We start from the raw sequence: 23,323 nt of genomic DNA, 5'->3' as shown, positions 1-23,323 counted from the left end.
CACCATCTTGCCATTCTTCAATTCAATATAGTCACCAAATATTAACCGACTACTCCATAAAAGTGTAGCACTTTTTTTTTAAAATAGTTATTTTATAATTACAAATCAAGTTTTGTTTTTGGAACAAACTTCTATATATTATGTTTTATTATATGTGCTATTTAATAATATCTTTGCTATAGTAATTAAAAATTATTTGAATAATAACACTGTTATTAAAAAATTCAATTGAGATCATTATAACTTATAAAAATTCACAATTTCAAATCTGGAATTCACTTGATTAATTTATCTGTCAAACTCATGGTCACTTCCCCATTTCAAATTCTACGATACGTAAAAGGATAGCCCGATACACTAAAATTTTTGTTATATGCAAAATTTGAAAAAAAGTCTGATCATAAGAATTTATTTTATGCAGCCCTATCAATTACTCAAACGCTGCCCTTCTAGGATATGTATGCACCATTTTACCATTTAAAGTATATTATTAGTACTTATTCAACAATTTAGTATACTATTTGTACTTATTCAATTTTTATTTGTCTTGCTTCTCTCTCTGTTTTTCCTTTTAGTATTCGGAAAAAACTTGTCGACTCAGTAAGCAAGCAAATTGTACCTACTATGATGCAGTAATCTTGTTCTTGATGAGTGATGGCTTCTGGGGATGGAAGTAGAGGAAAGCAGGCTCGTAATCATCGGCCAAAAAATCAATCTCAATTTTCAGGTACGAGCAATAATAATAATGCATCAATAAGCAAAGCAGTAGCACAATATACTACTGATGCTAGGCTACATGCTGCATTTGAACAATCTGGAGAATCTGGAAAGTCATTTGATTATTCACAATCTGTTAGAAATACTACAGAATCTGTACCAGAGCATCAAATTACTGCTTATTTGACTAAACTTCAAAGAGGGGGTCATATTCAACCTTTTGGTTGTACGGTAGCTGTTGATGAGTCGACTTTTTGTGTTATTGCTTACAGTGAAAATGCATGTGAGATGCTTGATATTATGCCGCAATCAGTTCCAAGTCTTGACAAGACTGAAATTCTCAAGATTGGAACTGATGTGAGGACCCTTTTCAGCCCTTCGAGTTCTGGTTTGCTTGAAGTTGCTTTTGGGGCACGTGAGATTACGTTGTTGAATCCGATTTGGGTTCATTCGAGGAATTCTGGGAAACCCTTTTACGCGATTTTGCATAGGATTGATGTGGGTATTGTGATTGATTTAGAGCCTGCTAGAACAGAGGATCCTGCGTTGTCTATTGCTGGAGCAGTGCAATCGCAGAAACTTGCTGTGAGGGCTATTTCGTCTTTGCAATCGTTACCTGGTGGGGACGTTGATCTTTTGTGTGATACTGTTGTTAAGAGTGTGAGGGAGCTTACGGGGTATGATCGGGTTATGGTGTATAAGTTTCATGATGATGAGCATGGGGAGGTCGCGGCAGAGAGTAGAAGGTCGGATTTGGAGCCTTATATTGGTTTGCATTATCCAGCTACTGACATTCCACAAGCATCAAGATTCTTGTTTAAGCAGAACAGGGTTAGAATGATTGTGGATTGTACTGCCACTCCTGTGAGGGTTATTCAGGATGAATCACTCAAGCAGCCTTTATGTTTAGTTGGTTCAACACTTAGGGCTCCTCATGGTTGTCACCCCCAGTATATGGTCAATATGGGCAATGTTGCGTCGTTAACACTGGCTGTTATTATAAATGGAAATGATGATGAAGTTGCTGGAGGCCGGAATGCAATGAGATTATGGGGCTTGGTTGTGGGACACCATACTTCTGCTCGGTTCATTCCTTTCCCCCTTCGTTATGCCTGTGAATTCCTCATGCAGGCCTTCGGGCTCCAACTAAACATGGAATTACAATTGGCATCGCAGTTGGCTGAAAAGCGTGTTTTGAGGACACAGACACTGTTATGTGACATGCTTCTCCGAGACTCACCTACGGGGATTGTTACTCAGAACCCCAGTATTGCCGACCTTGTGAAATGTGATGGGACCGCTTTGTACTACCAGGGGAGATACTATCCTTTGGGTGTTACACCTACTGAAGCCCAGATAAAGGGCATTGTGGAGTGGCTATTAACTTGTCATGTGGACTCAACAGGCCTAAGTACTGATAGTTTGGCTGATGCAGGGTATCCTGAGGCAGATTCTCTTGGTGCTGCTGTTTGTGGGATGGCTGTTGCTTATGTAACTTCAAACTATTTCCTGTTTTGGTTCCGTTCGCACACTGCGAGCGAGATAAAGTGGGGTGGTGCAAAGCATCATCCAGAAGACAAAGATGATTGGCAGAAAATGCATCCACGTTCTTCCTTCAAGGCATTTTTGGAAGTTGTTAAGAGCCGCAGTTTGCCATGGGAGAATGCAGAAATGGATGCAATTCACTCTTTGCAGCTAATTCTACGTGATTCATTCAAGGATGCTGAGGCAAGTAGTTCTAAGGCTACTGTTCATGTTCAGCTCCAGGAAGAGGGGTTGCAAGGGATGGATGAACTGAGATCTGTTGCCAGAGAAATGGTAAGATTGGTAGAGACTGCTACAGCACCCATATTTGCCGTTGATGTTGAAGGTCGCATAAATGGATGGAATGCTAAAGTTGCCGAGTTGACAGAGTTGTCAGTTGAAGAAGCAATGGGGAAGTTGTTGGTTCATGATCTTGTCCATGTAGAATCACAGAGAACTGCTGAGAACCTTCTCTGCAATGCTTTAAGAGGTTATACCAATCTGCTGTACATTTCTTTCATTCCAATAAGTGCATTTCATTACCTATGGAGTTTCCTTAGGCTGTATTGAGTGATTATTCTCTTGTCTGCTCTTCTTTGTTTTTTAAATTTTAGTGGCAAAGACATCACGGGTTCTAGTGATCTCTACTTATTCCTCCTGGAATCATGTTACAAATGATGGTTGCCCGTTGCCGATATGTTTTTATCCATTAAAAGTAAATGAAATCATGAGGTTTAGTCTTTCATTTATAGGAAAGAGGATGCGCCTATGGGTGCGGTTGCATGTTTGGTTTATATTGCTATTTGCTTTGTATTGGATAGATATTTTTACATATAAGAAGCTCTTGGCAAGATGTGTTCTTTTTACGTTCATATTTAGACATTGGCACTTTTAATACATTAAATGTCTATTGTCCATATCCCTGTGTAAACTAGAGGTTGTAGGTTCATAAAGATTTATATACTGCTTCTGATAAGAATTGACTAATTTATAATATTCATAAACATGTGTTTACCCTGGTCTGGCAGAAATTTTCAATATTTTACCAACTGTTCGTTCCTCTCCTTTTCTTTTCTTTTTTTCTGTTTCAAAATAATCCTATACATTGCCTCCCATAATCTTTGTAAGAATTTTCACTAATTAGTGCTATTATTTTAGTAATTTTGGATTGTCACTATGCACTTAGAAGTTAGCACTTATGAAGTGTTGATTAGATTGTGATAAGCTAGCCCAGAAACCATACCATGTCATAAACCACCTAAAATGGAAACATGAGAAGTAATCAAGATCTTTTATTGATCATTTAGCATGTACCAACTTGTGTCAAAGCTTTCTGATTTAATCATGAAATAATTTGTGTTTTTTGGGAGGTCAGTTTCAATATTGATGAACTCTAGGTGATTTCAGAGCACATGGGCGTAAAAAATTGCATTTAATATCAGATTCCGGCTAATCCCGACAGCGGGGGGGCAACATTCTCTCTTTAGCGTGTATGTAGCTTGAGTTTATTGCACATTGTAATTGAAACTGATTGGTATCCACCCTCTTCGTGTCCCAGCCACCTACAGAAAATGAAAGAGGAGAGAAACCTAATATTGTTGCTAAACCAATCACAGGTGAAGAAGATAAGAACATAGAAATAAAGTTAAGGACATTTGGAGCTGAGCAACTGAAGAAGACTGTCTTTGTGGTGGTTAATGCTTGCTCTAGCAAAGACTACACAAATAACATTGTTGGAGTCTGCTTCATTGGCCAGGATATTACCGCCCAAAAAGTTGTACTAGACAAATTTGTTCGTATACAAGGTGATTACAAGGCCATAATGCACAGCCCTAATCCTCTGATCCCGCCCATTTTTGTATCAGATGAGAACACGTGTTGCTTTGAGTGGAACACTGCTATGGAAAAACTTAGTGGTTGGAACAGAGAAGAAATCATTGGGAAAATGTTGGTTGGTGAGATTTTTGGCAATTTCTGTCGGCTCAAGGGCCCAGACGCCATGACGAAATTCATGATCATGTTGCATAATGCAATTGGAGGCCAGGAGATAGACAAGTTCCCTTTTTCCTTTTCTGACCGAAATGGAAAATTTGTTCAAGTTCTTTTGACTGCAAACAAGAGAGTCAACGTGGACGGTCAAATTATTGGGACCTTTTGTTTCTTGCAGATTGCAAGTCCTGAATTGCAGAAAACTCTAATGAAGAGACAACAGGAAAAGACGAGTAACTTTTGGATGAAAGATTTGGCTTACATTTTTCGGGAAATAAAGAATCCTCTGAATGGCATACGCTTTACAAATTCATTATTAGAGGCCACAGATTTGACAGAAAACCAGAAGCAGTTTCTGGAAACAAGTGCTGCTTGTGAGAGGCAGCTGTCTAAAATCATAAGGGGTGTTGATCTGGACAATATTGAGGATGGGTAAGTTCGTATTCAATTATTTGTTCTATCATCCCAGTTAAATAAATCTGTCTACTATGTCACAGTATACTCTAGTACAACTTTCAAAGTCCATGTAGAAATGTGTTAGTGTTTTATGAGTTATGGTCAGAAAATCAAAAAACCCTTACCTTTGTCATAGACATTGCAATATACTGCTACTTCTCTTTAGTTGTTTTCATGTTCAAGACGAAAGTACAGAAGAGATACTAGTTTGGTCTTATTTGTGACAGGCATTTTGGAGCTTACTGGCAAAATTTATAACATAGGTGTCAAGTCGTATTTAAATCTGAATTGTAGCTTGTAGTGGTGTTAAACTAGTTACTGTTTGTGGACAAGAACTGACTTCGCAACAGTAGTGACAAGCTAATCAAATTTAAGGCAATTGCTGAAGTCAAGAAATCTGGATTAGTTGAATGAGGGTGTATATCTGTTTGACAGTATATTTCCATGTGAATCTTAAACGTAGGTACAAAGACTTTACTTTTTGAACTCGCAAGCTAGTTTCCAGGAGACACAAACACAGGTTGGTCTTTCGAGAGGCATTTACCTTGTGTTGCCTAAGCATGTAATGTTAGAATAATTTTAGATTTTTCACTTTCCTTTTGATCATCCTCCCTGTTCTTATTCTTTTTGGGTTGCTTTTTTGTGTGCATGTGTGTTGTTGGTGGTGGTGGGGTGGGGGTGGGGGGGTGGGTTTGATTGGTAGCTGACTTCAATTTATGAAGTTCCTTGCTCTTCTTCCGAAAATGATTATCCATTAAACTTCTAACAGTTCACTGGAGCTTGAGAAAAGAGAATTTTTTCTTGCGAGTGTGATAGATGCTGTTGTTAGCCAAGTAATGTTATTATTGAGGGAAAGAGGGGTGCAACTTATCCGGGATATTCCAGACGAAATCAAGACATTGAGCGTCTATGGAGATCAAGTCAGAATTCAACAGGTCTTTGCTGATTTCTTGCAGATTATGGCAAGCTATGCACCATCCCAAGAAGGGTGGGTTGAAGTCCATCTTCGACCAAGTATGAAGCAAATTTCTGATGGAGTAACTATCGTACATATTGAGTTCAGGTATATTCTTCAACTTTCTCTTTACTTTTGTAGTGAATGAGCTATATCAGCATGCATCTACTGTCATCTGAATCTTGAAGGTTTGGTTCCTTAAAAGATCCTTGAACGGAAGATCTTATCCACTCGACCATTTGCACTTCATCAGCTGTAACTGTCATTGCTTGGCTGTTCAACTCTTTTTCTCTTTAGGTTTATTCGGGCAGAACTGAATAATTCATAACATCTCAATAAGTTTGTCTGAACTTACTGGTTGATATGTTATGATTACTGATCGGTCAAATATTTTGAATATGGAGTTTGATATTAATTACACACTGGTTTACTGGTACCACTTTTCTTGGGGTGTAGCATTTAGCCACCTTCCTTTGCTCTTTGACTTTTATCATTTGATCAGCATATTGGACTCCCGAACATTTTCCTTAACTTCCAAATGCTTTTCTATCTACAAATTGCATGCCTTTAATCCTTCTCAAAATTACATAAAAGCTCCTCACTTCTATTTATTAAAAGTTCTTGGTCCTGCACCTTTTTGGCATTAAAAGGACAAACACAAGTGTGTTCATCCTTCTGACTTGACTCGAGAAGCACACTACAAGTTCTGACTATGTATAAGGTAATAAAACACGTTAATATAAGATTATGGCCCTGGATAAGATACAAATATAACCGTAAAATGTTAACTTGAGATTGATAAAAAAATCATCAGTACACTACTTCCATTGATTTGTTATCTCTTTTAACTTCGGAACTACCAATGGTCTTGTCTCTGTCTTTCAGCTTTTAAGTTTGTGTTTGATGAAGAAACATATGATTTCCTACCTCAAAATGTTAGTTCATGGACACTATCATTTCAAGCTGAGATAGGAGGATCAAGAGCTTAAGCTTTTGATTTGAAGTTTAATCTGATTTTTTTTTAATGGTGATTGGATGCACTACTTTGTTTATAGTAACTGCTAAAGTATTCTTTTTAGAAGTGTACCATATGCTGCATATGATGGTGTTTTACTAGTACACTTGATTAGCTTTCTTGGTTGTCAACTAGGGCTCTCGATCGATGAAGGTGTCAATACAATCATAACTTTTAGGTTTAATTTTTTCAGCATTTTAATGCTGTTTGGTATCATATTACTGTCTCAGTTTGCTGTTTGATTTTTCCTACTGTTTTCGTGGAAAAGGATTGTTTGCCCTGGTGAAGGTCTTCCTCCCGACTTGATACAAGATATGTTCCATAGCAGTCGATGGGTATCTCAAGAAGGCTTAGGCCTAAGCATGTGCAGAAGAATCCTACAGCTTATGGATGGAGAAGTCCAGTATATCAGACAATCAGAAAGTTGTTTGTTCCTGATTATCCTTGAACTACCAATGCCCCAAAGTAGTTCAATTAGTGTTAGATAGTTTACCAGCTTTATTCAATCTTGTCACCACTCAAAGTTCAAAATGTACACTATCTGGTAGTATGCTGGGGATGCCTTAGATACTTAGCATGCTAGTTGGAGCAATGTCAAGTTTCCTATACTACTAATCAGGTATTGAATCATCCTTGTGCTGTTGAATGAGCTGTTCGTTTTAGAATCATCTACTTTACCAGGACTAATTTTTAACATCATATCAGTGTCACTTACAAATGGGTAGCAATTAAGATGTTCTTGAGCTATTGTTATTAGTATTATCATTCTAACGAAATGTACGAGAGGTATTGTTTCAAAGACGTTGTATGATAATGTTTGCAGAATATATATGTCTTCCTTTGTAATGAGAATTTTTTTTGTTTTTGTTTCATCTAACATAACATGGATATACTGACATTTGATTATTTCACTAACATAGCCAGCTCCAATGTTTTATCTTTTCACTTAAACCAATAATTGATAAATCTAACTAATAACATTACTGTCATTAATGATATGAGTTGGGGTTCAAGTATCACATTTGAGTAAAATGTTCCAATAATCAACTTTCATATTTATTAACAACAATTATTATCAAAATTTGAAATTATTGAGAATGATCAGCTATAGCTTTCTAGGCTGCAATTGTGCATCAAGATAAACAGTCTTCATAAACTGCTCAGAGCCCAGTGCGATCATCATATCATCTCAATATCATCATTTTTTTAAAAAATAATCCGGTGCATAGGCAATCTCACGTGAATGCACCTTTATTAGTTACTAAAATCATTTTTTTAGTAAATGAAAAAGAAAAAAAAACAAAGAACAGAAGATAAATCAAATCAAATCAAATAAAAACAATGGGGTAAAATCCTCAGAAAAATTGCTTGTAGTTTTCATCAAAATATAGAATTCAGGTCTCAAAGATTTCATGCCATCATAGGAAAAACCCCAATAATAATAAAAATAAAATTTCACAAAAAGAAAAAGAAGATTTAACAGGATGTAAATTCACTGCACCTAGTAAAATCAATACGGGTGAAGCGACTCAACTTTCCTGCAATAAATTTCTGCCTTTTTTTTGCATTAAAATGCAGAGAAATAAAACCATATCCTTAATTATTTCAATGGTTTTTTAATTCAAAGGCAAGAGAATAATTCAGATGAAAATAGAGATTATTACGAATAACATAAAAAAAAAACCACATATAGGAGGAATAGAACAAAGGAGAAGTGGTGTGTAGGGTTTCTAAGCCTTGGAGCTGTAAATATACTACTAAGAGACTGGAACTAGGGTTTTATTTCATATATTGGGCCAAGCCACGGCCCATTTAGTTGCCCAACACTACTGCCCTCCAAAACATGGTTGAATTATGGGCCAGACCAAGCAATTTTTCAGTTTTTGACAAAAGTAAAGCTTACGCTTGTGCACTACATGGGTTGTAGACTTGTAGTGTAGTAATAGTACTGTTTTATTCTTAATTAGAGATTTTAGATTTGACTTCGTATGGAGAAAAAATCTATTGAAATTCCCACCACAGAATAGGCCTTGTAGTACTCAATTCGAATTTAGTCGAGTGTTATCTCTAGAATAGGTTGTGTAATGTGCAATCCAAATTTAATCAAGACTCTGATGTGAGCACCAAAAAAAAATAACAATTACAAATTTAGAGTAGTGACATAAGGGTTAGGCTTGTTGGTCCAGTCCGACCCAACCCATAATTAGATAAGAGTGGGCTAATATTTTTAGAGCCCATTTAAAAATAAGACTTTTTAGCTCGGCCTGAATACATCCATCAGTTTGTAAAGCTTAAACAATGTAGGTTGGGCCGGCCTATGGGCCGAATAAAAAATAAAATAGAATAACTAAAAATAACAAGAGAACTTCAAACTTAAAGTCTTAAACCGAATATTACAAAATTCAAAAACACAAATGTAAAAAATATTTTCTTGTACGGTCGTATTCAAAATATTTATATAGAATGACAATGATTTCAGATTGAAGTTATACAACCAAATCTCTAATTGAATTCAAACTTAATAAGTATTATTAAGATTATTTTATTTATAAATTTGAGACTTGATTAACAAGTAGTAAACACCATTTAATATTATCTTGTCGATATTTATGTTAATATTTTAAAATTTAAATTATAAAAAATATACTCTTTTTTAAAAAGTGGGTTTGTCGGTGCGGCCCATAGCCCACATAATTGTGGTTTGGATTGACTTTTTTTGGTCCGTCAAAATAATGGGTCATTTTAATTTGACCCATAAAATTTCAAAGCCTATATAAACTAACCTGGATGAACTGAACTAACCCATATTGATAGTTCTATACAAATTCAACTAAGAAAAATTAGCATAATTCAGTGTGCCTAAGAAAGTCATTGGCTATTATCTTGAGAAAATTAGACAAAAATGTCGGGTCAAAATTTCTTATTTAAAACAATTCAATTATTACTAATTACATAAAATGATCATTCGGCGATTTTCAATTTCAAGCGCAATGCTTTTTTAACTATTGTTTTTTCCTTTTTGATTTGTCTTCTTCTCCGAGTCATTAATGGTATATTTAAAAAAACTTGAAATATTAATAGAGTTCATATCAAAATTGTGGCGCTCTTTAGAGAAGATTTGAGTTTGTTGGGATTTTAAAAAAATATTAATATGCAATGTATATTTTATTGTATCAATAATGTATATAAATATATATACATATGATAACATATCTAATATATAGTTTATATTAATCAAAATTGTGGCGCTCTTTAGAGAAGATTTGAGTTTGTTGGGATTTAAAAAAAATATTAATATGCAATGTATATTTTATTGTATCAATAATGTATATAAATATATATACATATGATAACATATCTAATATATAGTTTATACATCATCAATACATAATTATACACTATCTACATAATATTGATACATTATATTGTTATTTATACAATGTTAATATATTATACATTGTGGCCATTTTGTTGATTTTTTTTTTTTATCACCTGAACAATTATGTAAGAATTCCTTAATTAACAATTATTTTTTTTTGAAATAACACAATGTGACTGCCACAAATTTTAATGGCCCAACTTGGTAGCATCTAAATAAAAAAAGGGATTAAAAAGTAGGTAAAGTAATTTTTTGAAGCCGTGACATTTTTTTTTTTTTTAAAAATAGTTTTAATTTGTCTGTTAGTATAGTTTGTTGACGTTTTAAAAAATTAATAGTGTTTACAATTCAGTAAATCGAGGACGGTAGGTAGAAACAGCCATCCTGTTTAAAATCAAGTGTATGCAAGAAGACAAACTTCACCAATAAATTTAGGTGAAGCCAAATGATATGTGTTCAATTCAATGGAGTCTCGTGACCTGTTGCTTCTTCTTCTGCATGTTCTCAGGTCCATTGGGCTTTTGGAAAGCAATCGAGAGGTGTTTTTTTTATTTTTCATGTGGTGTTCGATATTTATATTGGAGTTTGACTAAATTTAGATTCAAGTCAAAAAAATTTAAATTGAGGGTAAAACACCTTTCAACAAAAGCGATTCTTTAACCAAGGAACTCACTTTTATTTAAGGATGAAGAAATACTTATCACTCCATCATAAACCTTATTGATACTTGTTTCACTTTTTACTATTATATTAAAAAATATTCTTCCAATTTTTATTTTTTACAAAAATAATTTCATTTATTTTATCCACCGACTAAACTAAAAAGATGTCAATTATTGTCATCAACCAAATAAATGCGCCAACCACATGTTGCTTCTTTCAATAGTGAAAATTATTAATACGAGAGAAGTTCGATTAGATTTAAATTCGCATAAAAAAAATTTATATTGAGGAATAAAATACTTTTTAAAAAAAAATTACTTCATATTCAAGAACTATTAAATTCGAGACCTCTAGATTAATTATGAAAAAATACTGGCTACTCAAAACAATCCTTGTTGTTGACCCCAACTTCTGTTTTAATGTTATGAGAGATGGAAACATGGCTCCATATGGTTACTTTTTTATTTTGATGGCCAAACGCCTATTTAATAACTCCTTTTTGTTTGCTTAGTCTCTCTCTCATTCTCGCCCTCATCCCATACTCTCTGGTCAGCATTTGCTTGAGAAAACCTTATCAGCATTTCCACATCCAAAAAAAAAAAACAAATCTTTTCAATGGATAACAATCTGAATCTTGCAAACTTGAAACAACAATTAGGTGATGAAGTTGTTGTAGTCATGGTTCCATTCCAAACTCAAACCCATCTTGACCCTTTTCTCCAATTTGCCTGTTTAATCGCTTCTTATGGTCTCTCTGTTCACTATCTCAGCCTACCCAATTACAATAATGACACCAGGAGTCGTGCCACAGCGTTAAATCCTTCCGATTTAGTCAAAATTCATTTTCATGACCTCCAAATGACTACTACTCCGCTCGACCCTGATATCCCGAGCGAAGTACCTAAACACTTCCACTTAATGTGGAATGTTTGCATGCGTCTTCGCGAGTCCACTACTTCCTTCTTACGTGATATTTCGTCTAAATCAACAAGAGTTGTGATGATTCATGATTGTCTAATGTCTTATAATGTTCAGGATATTTCATCTTTCCATAATGCAGAGTCATATATCTTTAATCCTGTAATTTCGGCGTTTGGTATGTATTGTGATCACATATTCCCTATTGTGGGATTGCCTATCCCGCTTGAACAACAACTACTTCAAAGGCTACCATCCTCTGAAGGATGGTATTGCGATGAAATCATGCGGATATCATCTTTTCTAGTTCAGTTTATAGGGAATAGCTCCGCCGGTGACATCAATAATACAAGCAAAGTTATGGAAGGTACTAATACTTTTATTGACTTGCTTGGAATTGGACAAAACAAGAAGCAATGGGCAGTAGGACCGGTTCTCCGGCCTATTAAGAAAGAAAAAAACAGATTCCCCTGTTTGGATTGGTTGGACAAACAACCTCCAAAATCAGTTCTTTTCGTATCTTATGAAATATTGATTTCATTTTCTGATGAACAAATCAAGGAGCTCGCCATGGGTTTAGAGCTTAGCAAACAAAAGTTCATATGGTTGTTGAACGAGCCTGATAATGGAGATATTTATATGAAGGAAGACCCTTATAGAAAATTTGAGTTTCATGCAGGGTTTGAGGAAAGATTAAATGGAATCGGGTTACTGCTAAGAGATTGGGCACCACAGACAGAAATCTTGGCTCATTCATCTATTGGCGGGTTCTTGAGTGCGTGTGACTGGACTGCTTGTGTAGAGACCATTACTTTGGGAGTCCCAATAATTGCTTGGCCTACACACTCTGACCACCCCAAAAATGGTTTTTTGTTGACGGAAATATTGAAAACAGGCCTCATCATTAAGGAGTGGGACCAGAAACGCGACGAGGTGGTCACTGCATCCACCGTTGATAATGTCGTGAGGAAGTTAATGGCATCGGAAGAAGGAGACGAGATTAGGAAAAGAGCAAAAGAACTGGGAGAAACCGTGAGGCAGTCCACAGAGAAAGGGGGTGTTTCTCGAATGGAATTGGATTCATTTATCGAGCATATCACTAGATAGAAAGATATGCTTAATGTTCTTTCAAACATGTTGAATTATCTGTTGTTAGCTCAATGTACTACTATTTTGAGTGAGCTTGTAGAATAAGTATAGACATTGTATGAATAATGTGGCAGAATACATGTCTTCCCTTTGTAATAAAAAAAAAAATTGGTGTTTCATGTAGCATAACATGAATATTATATGCTAATATTTTTATCTTTTTATGTATAATCTCCTCTTATAAGGAATGATCTTCTTACTGAACTCCTGGAAAAAAAACACAAAGTTTTTACCCTCCGACAAGCAATAGGGTTCAAAATCTGAACGAACTAATCGAAAATGGTTTGACATTTATTATTTATACATAAAAAATTATTTTAATCATATATAAATAATATAATTTTTCGCCGAAAAGGATTCAGATGAACCCTCTGTCCATAATGCGGCTACGCCCATGCCAACAAGGAGTTAATCCTTTCAAATCTTATAATAGAAACTAGTTTTGAATTTTGATTTTTACTTGTGACAAAGATGCAAAAGTGATGGCGTAGTTCCCAATGAAGTAAATCTTTGGTGGGGGTGGGACGGTCCATTTCAAAATTTCAAAGCACCATTTTATAAATTTAATTTAGTAACATACATTTTTCGATTTAGATGACTCTTCAAATTTAGATGACTCTTCAAATTTTATTCGTTTAACATAAATTAAGAGAAAAATATGTATTAAGCCAGTGCTACTACGGACTCCTGTATCTAATTTAAATATAATGCCACTTTTTTTCATAAACATTTTATAATAAAGATATCATGTGATATGCAGATTTGGTAAGTTAGCTATTTTTCCCGTTCGTATTTTAATTTTTTTTTAATGAAATGTGTATTTTATTAAATTAATACTAAGCTAGCGTTTGGTCTTAAGTTTTTAAATATTTTTGATAAGTAATTTTTGGGTGAAGTTTCACCATGTATTTGGCTATAAATTTTTTCAAGAATATTTGATTGTTTTAAAAAATATTATTTTATATATGTAAGTTCTAAAAATTATTTAAAATACACATAAGTTTGTGTTATTATTTTATAATGAGCATGTTTTGTTAAAAAAAACTTTATAACATTATTTTATACATGTAAGTTCTAAAAATTATTAAAAATACACATAAGTTTGTGTTATTATTTTATAATGAGCATGTTTCGTTAAAAAAAAATTTATAACATAGTTGATAGAGATATTATTTAATGGTGTTGGTTGGCCACATTAATGGAGTAAGTTGGTAGATAAATATTAGTTGAAATTAATAAATAATAATTGTTTTACAAAATATAAAAATTTGGAATAATTTTAATTTTTTTAAAACTTCTCAAATTCCCAAGTTCTAGTTTTTTCTAGAACTTGAAAACTTGGGATATTATATGATCAAACACTAATTTTTAATTTTTTTAAAAAAAAATCTCAAAAATTATTTGAGGTCAAACAAAAAAAATAATCACATTTTAACACAAATATCGAGTCTCGGCATTTAAGTGGAGTAGGTGATTTCATAATAGTAACAGTAGGAGAGTTGTATATATATATATATATACTAACATGATTAACAATCTCTACAGATCTGAAAATACTTCGAAAATGGAGTCCATCATTAATTTTATTTGATCATCATTACCTATGCTTCACAATATATATTTTTTGTTTGATTAATTATGAAATTTAAAAATATAAAAAAAATTATATTTCGTGTGTGATCGCTTCGCTATCTTAATTTTTTTATTATAATATTTTTATTTATTATATAATAATTCTATTTGTATCTTAATATTTTTTCTCATTTTGTTTTTATTTATTATTTAATAATTTTTTTTCTTTATCTTACCTTTTCATAGTATCTGTACACGTACCCTACTTTTTTTATAGGTTTATCATTTGAATCATGGATAAGTGACGTTATATAACGATGAAGAACAATATAATCTATCCAAATATTATATTTCTTAAAATAATATAATACGATACATTCTAAATAAAAGTGTAATATTGAACTTGTTTCAGACTTCAGTTGTATTTCGGGCTAATTAAGTAGCGGAGTTAGGTTTTGTGAGCCTAATCTCCAAACTTGGCCCAACACCATCTTTAATTAATGGAAAACACTCAGAATCTTGCAAACTTTGAAACAACAATTAGGTGATGAAGTTGTTGTAGTCATGGTTCCATTTCAAACTCAAAATCTTAGCACATTACATCAATTACATAAAAAATACATTGCGTACCAGTTTGTGACAACTACAAAATTCATATCAAATTTATGACAACTATAAAAAAACAAGAATCAAACTTAAATTTGTAAACATTTTTCACATGTATATTCACATAAAAAAAACATTTTCATGTCAATACAAAAGTTTGGACAAAAAAATTAGAATATATCAAATTCATAATAATTTCATACTAACTTCGATAACAAGGTATTAATACAAAAACTTAACAAGAGCAGCAATAATTTTAAGTTTCCACCTTCAATTTTAAGTTTCCACCTTCTAATATGCAGTAATGAAGTTAAAAATAGGAAAATTGTCGAGGACATAAAAGCACTTTTGGTTGATTACTACAATCAAAACCTCATATCTACCAGATGGAAGATTCGATCTTGAGGCTTATGACGCCTTAATAAATTTGTAAATCGAAAATGGCATCGAGGGTGTGATTGTTGGTAGCAGTACAGGTGAAGGTCAATTGATGACCTGGGATGAACACATCATGCTCATTGGTCACACAATCAATTATTTTAGTGGATCAATCAAAGTCATTGAAAACACAAGAAGCAATTCCACAAGTGAAGCAATTCATGCGACAGAACAATGATTTGCTATAGGATTTTAGATTAGAAAGTGTTTTGAATTAAGTTGAATAGAGAATGTGAAGTAGAAAGAGAAAAAAAAAATAAAAGCACACGAAAAGGGTGAAAAATTTAGGTGTGGTTATTAACCAAGATTACAGTGATTTGATTTGATCCCATTAATGCGCTATCAGATTGTATTCTCTCTCCAAATAATTATCTCTTATTAATTGTGATCTAAATAAAAAAATTATAAAGGATTTAATTTAAACTAATTTTAAATAAATAGAGATATGTTAAGATTTGAGAATAAGATGTTATAAGTTGAACATACTTAAAATTACATTTAAAACTTGAATTATTGACTCTTAAATACATGTATGGTGTAATTTTTCCATTTTTTTTGCTATAAAAATGGAAGGATTATTATTTAGATAGTAGAAGGTTCATCCATACAAAAGAGGAACTAGCCTAGTCTGGGTAGTTCCATACGCATCTCTATCTAGAGCACTTAATACAAGAGAGGAAGGTGCTTGATTAGTTCCCTTCACATTTTTGTCTAGCATATGTAATACAAAAGAGGGAATTTCATATGTGCCATTAAATTCGGACGTTAAATTTGATAGGATAGCATATCTCATTTGCGAGACAAAATTCCGAATGAATTTTGAGCACCCAGTCGAAGATCGATGGATATATACAACTTAACAATGGAAAATACATCCCATACACCTACCTTGTTTATATGCATTACTTTGTTATAAGAGGGAGTTTTTTATGCCAAAACAGATAAGAGTTTTTTATGCCAAAACAGGCAACAATCAACATATCTGTTTTGGCATTGAAGGGTATTTTGGTCCTTTTCGGGGGTCGGGTGGGAGGTTTATTTTAATTATTTTATTTTATTTTTCTTAGTCTTTTATAAATTTAAAAATTACGTAAAAAATATTATAAATCACGATAATTAACAATTTTAAATATTTAAAAGATATTAAATTTTTGATTGATTCTTAAAATTCTATCGGTACTAAATAAATTGGGACAGAGGGAAGTAACATGTATTATTTAAAAAACGACGTAAAAAGTAACTATAATCTCAAAATTAACAACTTGAAGTATTTAAAAAAAACATATAAAAAATTGATTGACTATTGAAGTTCTATCTATGCCACATTAATTAGGACAAAGAAAATAATACATATTATTTGAAAATTAAGTAAAAATTACTATAAATTACGATAATTAATAATTTAAATTATTTAAAAATTATATAAATATTTAGACGACTCTTCAAATTTTATTAGTGTCACATAAATTGAGAGAAAAATATGTATTAAGCCAATGCTACTACGGACTCCTGTATCTAGTTTAAACATGATGCCACTTTTTTCATAAACATTTATAATAAAAGATATCATGTGATATGCAGATTTGGTAAGTTAGCTATTTTTCCCGTTCATATTTTAATTTTTTTTAATGAAATGTGTAGTTTATTAAATTAATATTAAGCTAGCGTTGGACTTTAAATTTTTAAATATTTTTGGCAAGTAATTTTTGGGTGAAGTTTTACCATGTGTTTGGCCATAAATTTTTCTAAGAATATTTGGCTGTTTCAAAAAATATTATTTTATACTTGTAAGTTCTAAAAATTATTAAAAATACCCATAAGTTTGTGTCATTATTTTATAATGAATATGTTTCATTAAAAAATTAATTTATAACATAATTGATTGAGATATGATTTAATGGTGTTGGTTGACCACATTAATGAAATAAGTTGGTAAATAAATATTAATTGAAATTAAGAAATGATGGTATTTTTATAAAATATAAAAATTTAAATTAATTTTTAAATTTTTAAAACTTCCCAAGTTCTAGTTTTTTCTAGAATTTGGGAATTTGATATATTTACCAAATATATTTTTCAATTTTTTAATTTTTTTTTCTTAAAAACTATTTTGGGCTAAACGGCATAAAAAATCACGTTTTGGCACAAAAATCGAGTCTCAGTTATTTAAGTGGAGTAGGTGATTTCATAATCGTAGCAGTAGGAGAGTTATATATATATAATGTATTCTAATTTAAATAACATGATTAACAATCTCTACACATCTAGATCTGAAAATACTTCGAAAATGGAGTCCATCATTAATTTTATTTGATCATCATTACATATGCTTCACACTATATATTTTTTGTTTGATTAATTATGAAGTTTAAAAATATAAAAAAATTATATTCAGTGTGATCGCGTCATTATCTTAATATTTTTTTCTCATCATATTTTTTACTTATTATTTAATAATTATATTTTTATCTTAATAGTTGTTCTCATTTTTTCTTTACTTATTATTTAATAATTCTATTTTTTTCTTTATCTTACCTTTTCATAGTATCTTTACATGTACCATATTTTTCTTGTAGGTTTATTATTTGAATCATGAATGAGTGACGCTATGTAACGACGGAGAACAATACAATCTATTCAAACACTGTATTTCTTAAAACAATATAATACGATAAATTCCAAATAAAAGTGTAACATTAAACGTGTTTCAGACTTTAGTTGTATTTCGGGCTAATTAGGTATAGGACTTAATTTTTGTGACCTTAATGTTACGACTCGCCACTTGATCATGAAAAAGGGAGAAGAACCTAGAGTCTTGGAGAGGTTAGTGGAAGACTCTAGATTCTTGTAGAAACTTGTAGAGAAGTTTTGAAAGATTTGGAATTCTCTAAAGGGTGTACAGAATTCTAGAATATGGACTTCTTTGTAAATATGAAAGAATTTGTATAGCAATTTTTATTTACACTTGAGCCCCTTAGGAGTAGTATAAATAGAGGGGGCATTCATTTGTAGCAAACCATCCAGAAATCAAGCATTCTTCCAAGTAATACAAAGTTTTCTTCATAAAAGCTCTCTTGTCTTTCTTACAATCTAGCGTTTCCTTAGCGATCTAGTCTTAAAGGCTTATTTAAGCTTGCAAGATCGTGAAAGATTCGTGAGTAAGTTATCAAGTGCCGCACAGAGGTCTTAGTTGAGGTCTAAGTCCGTGACAACGTGGTATCAGAGCGAGGTTCTACTAAGGGAAATGGCAAGTGAGGGAGACATCAACGCCACTACCGCCACCACCAACGTCAAGCAAGATATTGAAAGAAAGCACCGCAGGGGAAAGAAGAACTCTAAGAGAAATGAGGAGGTGCCGCTCGAGCCTACACCAACCGAGGCCCTAACATCCTACTCATCCTCGGCCACTAAGGTGAGTGACGATGAGCGAGGCGAGGAGCCCGTGGACGTCACGCCCGGCATGGAGTGGATCACAAGGGTAGATGCTGCCCGGCAGGCCATAGAGATATTGGGCAAGCGCTTGAACAAGTTCGACAGCAAGTTCAAGTCTCTAGAGGAATTCACCCTTGAGGAGAATGACAACATCCGGAAGGAGTAGGATGTGCGCAAGGCGGCCGAGTACGAGATGAAATAGGCAATCACTTTCTTGGAGTGTCGACTCATGGACGTGTTAAGCACAATAGAGACCATGAAGGCCGAGATGACAGTACTCAAGGGAGACGTGGAAGCAGGGAGATGCGTGACATCCAACGCGAACAGAGAGGCCAAGATTAAGGCTCCCAAGCCACCTATATTCAAAGGTGCCTGTGATGCACAAGAGGTGGAGAACTTTCTTTGGCACTTGGAGAATTACTTCAAGTGTAACAAAGTGAAGAACGACGAGATAAGGATCAACACAGCCGTGCTATACCTTTCGAAGATGGCCATGTTGTGGTGGAAGCGCAAGGAGTCCGAGATCGGGAAGGGTCTATGCACCATCAATACTTGGGAGTAGTTCCGGGATGAGTTTAAGAAGGCCTTCTTCCCCAACAACGTCATCTATGAGGCCAAGCGCAAGTTCCGAGAATTGAAGCAAACAGGTAGCATACGGGCCTATGTGAAGGAATTCACTACCCTTACGCTCCAAATCCCCAACCTCACGGATGAATACATGCTCTTCCACTTCATGGGTGAGTTGTAAAGTTAGGCCAAGACAGAGTTGGAGTGTCGCCAAGTCAGCACCATCGATGAGGCCATCACCCAAGCTTAAGCCCTGACGGACTTTAGGTATGACAGGCATGATAAATGCAAGGGCAAAGAAATAAGGAGTAGCCATGCCAAAGGTGGGGGAGATCGTAACAAGGGTAAGGAGCAACACTCTTCCCCCAAGAGCCATGATACCAACAAATCCTATGGCAGGAGGTTCGGGCGATAGGGCTATGTTGAGAGAAAGGACCAGACCACGAAGGACAGCGGCTGTTATATATGTGGAGGTCCTCACGGCTATGCTAGGTGCCCGAAGATGAAGAACTTTGGTGCCATACTGCAGGAGCGAAAGGAGAAGGAAGTGGACCAAGGCAAAGTTCGGGCACGACCCAGCTAGGCATGATCGGGCTATGCGGAGCTATCACGAAGTAATCTAAGAAGGTGGGAGATTACTCCGCACAATATGGGGACATATCCATCAACGGATGGCCAACTCGTGCTATGGTGGAATCTGGAGCGAAAGCCAACATCATGATCAAGACGGCAGTAACAAAGTTGGGGCTAAGTTATGGGCCAAGCAACACCCGCCTAAAGACGGTCAATGCCCCACTGACTTCCATGTGTGGAGTCGCTCATGGAGTGGACATCACGTTGGGCAAGTGGCAAGGTAAGACTAGCTTCACTGTCGCCTTCTTAGATATCTTTGATATAATACTTGGGCAAGAATTCTTCTAATGATACAATACGATGATCGATCCCTATCTCCAACAACTCTTGGTGATGGAGCGAGAGGGACCCTGCATGGTACATGTAGTCAAGATGCCGAAGAAGGAAGGACAAGCCCACCTGTCGTCCTTTGCAGCTTGTGAAGGTCCTAAAAAGGGGAAGCCGATGTTCGTCGCCACCATTACGAGCTTAGATGAAGATAATGGTGATAAAGAGGCATTGACATCTCACATAGAGAAGGTGCTTGAAGAAAACAAGGGCGTGATGCCCAAAGAGTTGCCGAGACATCTACCTCCAAAGCGCGAGGTAGACCACATGATCGAGCTGGAGCCAGGAGCAAGGCCGCCTGCATACCCGCCATACCGCATGGCTCCACCCGAGTTAGAAGAGCTGAGGAAGCAATTGAAAGAGTTCCTCGAGGAGGTCATATCCATCCATCCAAGGCACCTTATGGCATATCGGTTTTATTTCAAAAGAAGAAGGATGGCTCGATGCGCCTATGCATAGACTATTGAGCGCTCAACAAGGTGATCGTGAAGAACAAGTATCCCATCCCGCTCATTGCCGACTTGTTTGATAGACTTGATAGGCCAAGTACTTCACCAAGGTAGATTTAAAGAAGGGCTACTACCGAGTACGCATAGCGGAGGGAGATAAACCAAAGATAACATGTGTGATGAGGTACGAAGCTTACGAGTAGTTGGTGATGCCCTTTGGCTTAACCAACGCACCTGCCACCTTTTGCACACTAATGAAAAAGATCTTCCACCTCTACTTGGATTAGTTCGTGGTAGTCTACTTGGATGACATAGTCATCTATAGCAACACCTTGGAGGAGCACGTGGAGCATTTGAAGAAAGTGTTCCAAGTCCTGCGCGAAAATGAGTTTTTCATCAAGCAAGAGAAGTGTTAGTTCGCCCAACATGAAGTGCACTTCTTGGGACATATTATCATCCAGGGAGAACTACAGATGGACGAGACAAAAGTTTGGGCCATCAAGGAATGGAAGGCACCCATAAAGGTAACCGAACTTAGATCTTTTCTTGGAGTTGCTAACTATTACCGCAGGTTCATAAGTGCTTATTTCGCCAAAGCCGCTCCACTTACTGAGCTACTGAAGAAGAATAAGTCGTGGGTTTGGAGCGAGGAGTGCAAGAAGACCTTTGAAGACCTCAAGGTTGTCATGATAGAGGAGCTGGTCCTTGTTTTGCCTGACTTCTCTAAGACATTTGAAGTGCACACGGATGCCTCTGACTATGCCATTGGGGGAGTATTGATGTAAGAGAGACACCCTATTGCCTTCGAGATCCGCAAGCTGAATAAGACAGAACGACGGTATATCGTGTAGGAAAAGGAGATGACGTCCATCGTCCATTGCCTACGCATGGAGGCACTACCTACTTGGCTCCAAGTTCTTGGTCAAGACCGACAATGTGGACACTAGCTACTTTCAATCATAAAAGAAACTCACACCGAAGTAAGCTAGGTGGCAAGACTTCTTGGCAGAGTTCGACTATGAGCTGGAGTACAAGCCAAGCAAAGGCAATATTATGACCGATGCCTTGAGCAGGAAGTTCGAGCTGGATGCCATCACTACAGCACATTGTGATATCCAAGATGCAATCAAGGATGGTCTGTAGCATGATCCAGAGGTAAAGAGGCTTAAGGATTTAGCCATGCAGGTCAAGACAAGATGCTTCTAAATAGAAGACGGACTCCTTCTTACCACCGGGCGAAGGATCTATGTGCTGAAATTTGGAACAATCAGGCGGCGGATCATGAAGGAAAGCCATGATACATTGTGGGCCGGGCATCCATGGCATCATCGTACAAGGGAATTGATTGAGGTAATTTACTACTGGTCACGAATGCGGGATGATATTGAATTCTATGTGCAGACTTGTCTCGTATGCCAACAAGACAAGGTGGAGCAACGTAAACCAAGAGGGCTCTAGGAGCCCCTGCCCGTAGCGGAGAGTCCATGGGAGAGTGTGATCATGGACTTCATCACTTGTTTGCCGAAGTCTGATGGGTATAGGACGATTATGGTCATGGTGGGTAGGTTCTCTAAGTATGCTAGTTTCATGCCTGCCACGGCAGGTTGTATTTCTAAGGAGGCTGCCAAGCTATTTTTCAAAAACGTGGTGAAGTATTGGGGATTTCCAAGGCACATCATTTGCAACAGAGACCCAAGCTTCGTCGAAAACTTTTAGAGAGAATTGTTCGAGATTCTTGGCACGAAATTGCATTTCTCTACTAGTTTTCACCCGCAGCCAGCCAGCCAGACGAAACGAGTCAATGCCTTGCTAGAGTGCTACTTGAGGCACTTTGTGAACTTTTATTAGAAGGATTGGGCAAAGGCTATTGGACGTAGCCCAATTCTCATATAACCTGCAGCGGAGTGAGGCAACAGGGCGGACACCGTTTGAGCTAGCCACAGGCCAACAACCACAAACTTCACATTCATTGCCAGCTGCGTTCGAAGGTAAGAGTTTAGGGGCTTATCACATGGCCAAGGTCTTTGAGGAGCAACTCGACACTACCAAGTCTTATTTGGACAAGGAAGCGAAGAAGATGAAGAAGTTTGCCGACCGCAAGCGTCATCCCACAGATTACAAAGTTGGAGACATGGTCTTGGTCAAGTTCAACCCAAGGCAATTCAAAGCATAGCGAGGCATACATCAAAACTTGGTGCTAAAGTATGAGGGTCCATTCAGGATCGTTGCCAAGGTCGGCAAAATCTCATATAGGTTGGAGCTACCACCGCATCTTAAGGTTCATCATGTCTTCCATGCCAGTATCCTCAAGCCGTACCATAAGGACAAGGATGATCCTAGTCGAGGAGAATCAAGGCGGGTGCCGCTCACAATTACCGCCTCCCACGATTGAGACATCGAGGCCATTATGGACTACCAAGACAAGAGAAAACAGGGACAACAGGCCACTGCTATATTCCTAGTCCACTTGAAGGGACAATCTCCAGAGGAGGCCATCTAGGAGAGGTATGAAGACCTGTGGCAGTTCAAAGATA

The 23,323-nt window shown here is 35.7% G+C and overlaps 2 protein-coding genes and 2 non-coding genes across 8 annotated transcripts; 2 read left to right on the top strand and 2 right to left on the bottom strand.

Annotated features, from left to right (window-relative positions):
• Nucleotides 1-508: 508 nt before the first annotated feature.
• LOC129880941 (phytochrome B-like) lies at nt 509-7,286 on the top strand. 5 transcript variants are annotated; one of them, XM_055955216.1, is made up of 4 exons: nt 509-2,731; nt 3,858-4,662; nt 5,456-5,749; nt 6,925-7,286. In XM_055955216.1, the coding sequence occupies exons 1-4, from the start codon at nt 655-657 to the stop codon at nt 7,142-7,144; spliced, it is 3,396 nt and encodes a 1,131-aa protein (XP_055811191.1). In that variant the 5' UTR covers nt 509-654; the 3' UTR covers nt 7,145-7,286. The 5 variants fall into 5 exon arrangements, with proteins under 5 accessions (XP_055811191.1, XP_055811189.1, XP_055811192.1 ...); XM_055955214.1 differs by having other exon boundaries at nt 3,810-4,662; XM_055955217.1 differs by having other exon boundaries at nt 3,810-4,662; nt 5,643-5,749; nt 6,925-7,058.
• Nucleotides 7,287-7,754: 468 nt separating this feature from the next.
• Nucleotides 7,755-7,843, bottom strand: LOC129881202 (small nucleolar RNA snoR118). Its single transcript, XR_008765534.1, has one exon. It is a non-coding gene; the product is annotated as a small nucleolar RNA snoR118 (small nucleolar RNA).
• A 164-nt stretch (nt 7,844-8,007) lies between these two features.
• Nucleotides 8,008-8,082, bottom strand: LOC129881343 (small nucleolar RNA R66). The gene has a single exon (XR_008765567.1). It is a non-coding gene; the product is annotated as a small nucleolar RNA R66 (small nucleolar RNA).
• Nucleotides 8,083-11,169: 3,087 nt separating this feature from the next.
• Nucleotides 11,170-12,936, top strand: LOC129880940 (zeatin O-xylosyltransferase-like). Its single transcript, XM_055955213.1, has one exon. It carries the CDS (start codon nt 11,314-11,316, stop codon nt 12,721-12,723), a length of 1,410 nt encoding a protein of 469 aa, XP_055811188.1. The 5' UTR covers nt 11,170-11,313; the 3' UTR covers nt 12,724-12,936.
• Nucleotides 12,937-23,323: the final 10,387 nt, after the last annotated feature.

This window comes from Solanum dulcamara, chromosome 2 (genome assembly GCF_947179165.1).
Source record: "Solanum dulcamara chromosome 2, daSolDulc1.2, whole genome shotgun sequence".
NCBI lineage: Eukaryota > Viridiplantae > Streptophyta > Magnoliopsida > Solanales > Solanaceae > Solanum > Solanum dulcamara.
This window is presented reverse-complemented; position numbering and strand designations above follow the sequence as displayed.

What these genes read in the sequence shown, in the direction of transcription:
- LOC129880941 (XM_055955214.1), top strand. Translation starts at nt 655, where the DNA reads ATGGCTTCTGGGGATGGAAGTAGAGGAAAGCAGGCTCGTAATCATCGG. An exon ending in TCTCTGCAATGCTTTAAGAG is followed by an intron (nt 2,732 to 3,809) that starts GTTATACCAATC and finishes AGCCACCTACAG; the next exon opens with AAAATGAAAGAGGAGAGAAA. An exon ending in ATCGTACATATTGAGTTCAG is followed by an intron (nt 5,750 to 6,924) that starts GTATATTCTTCA and finishes TTCGTGGAAAAG; the next exon opens with GATTGTTTGCCCTGGTGAAG.
- LOC129880940 (XM_055955213.1), top strand. Translation starts at nt 11,314, where the DNA reads ATGGATAACAATCTGAATCTTGCAAACTTGAAACAACAATTAGGTGAT.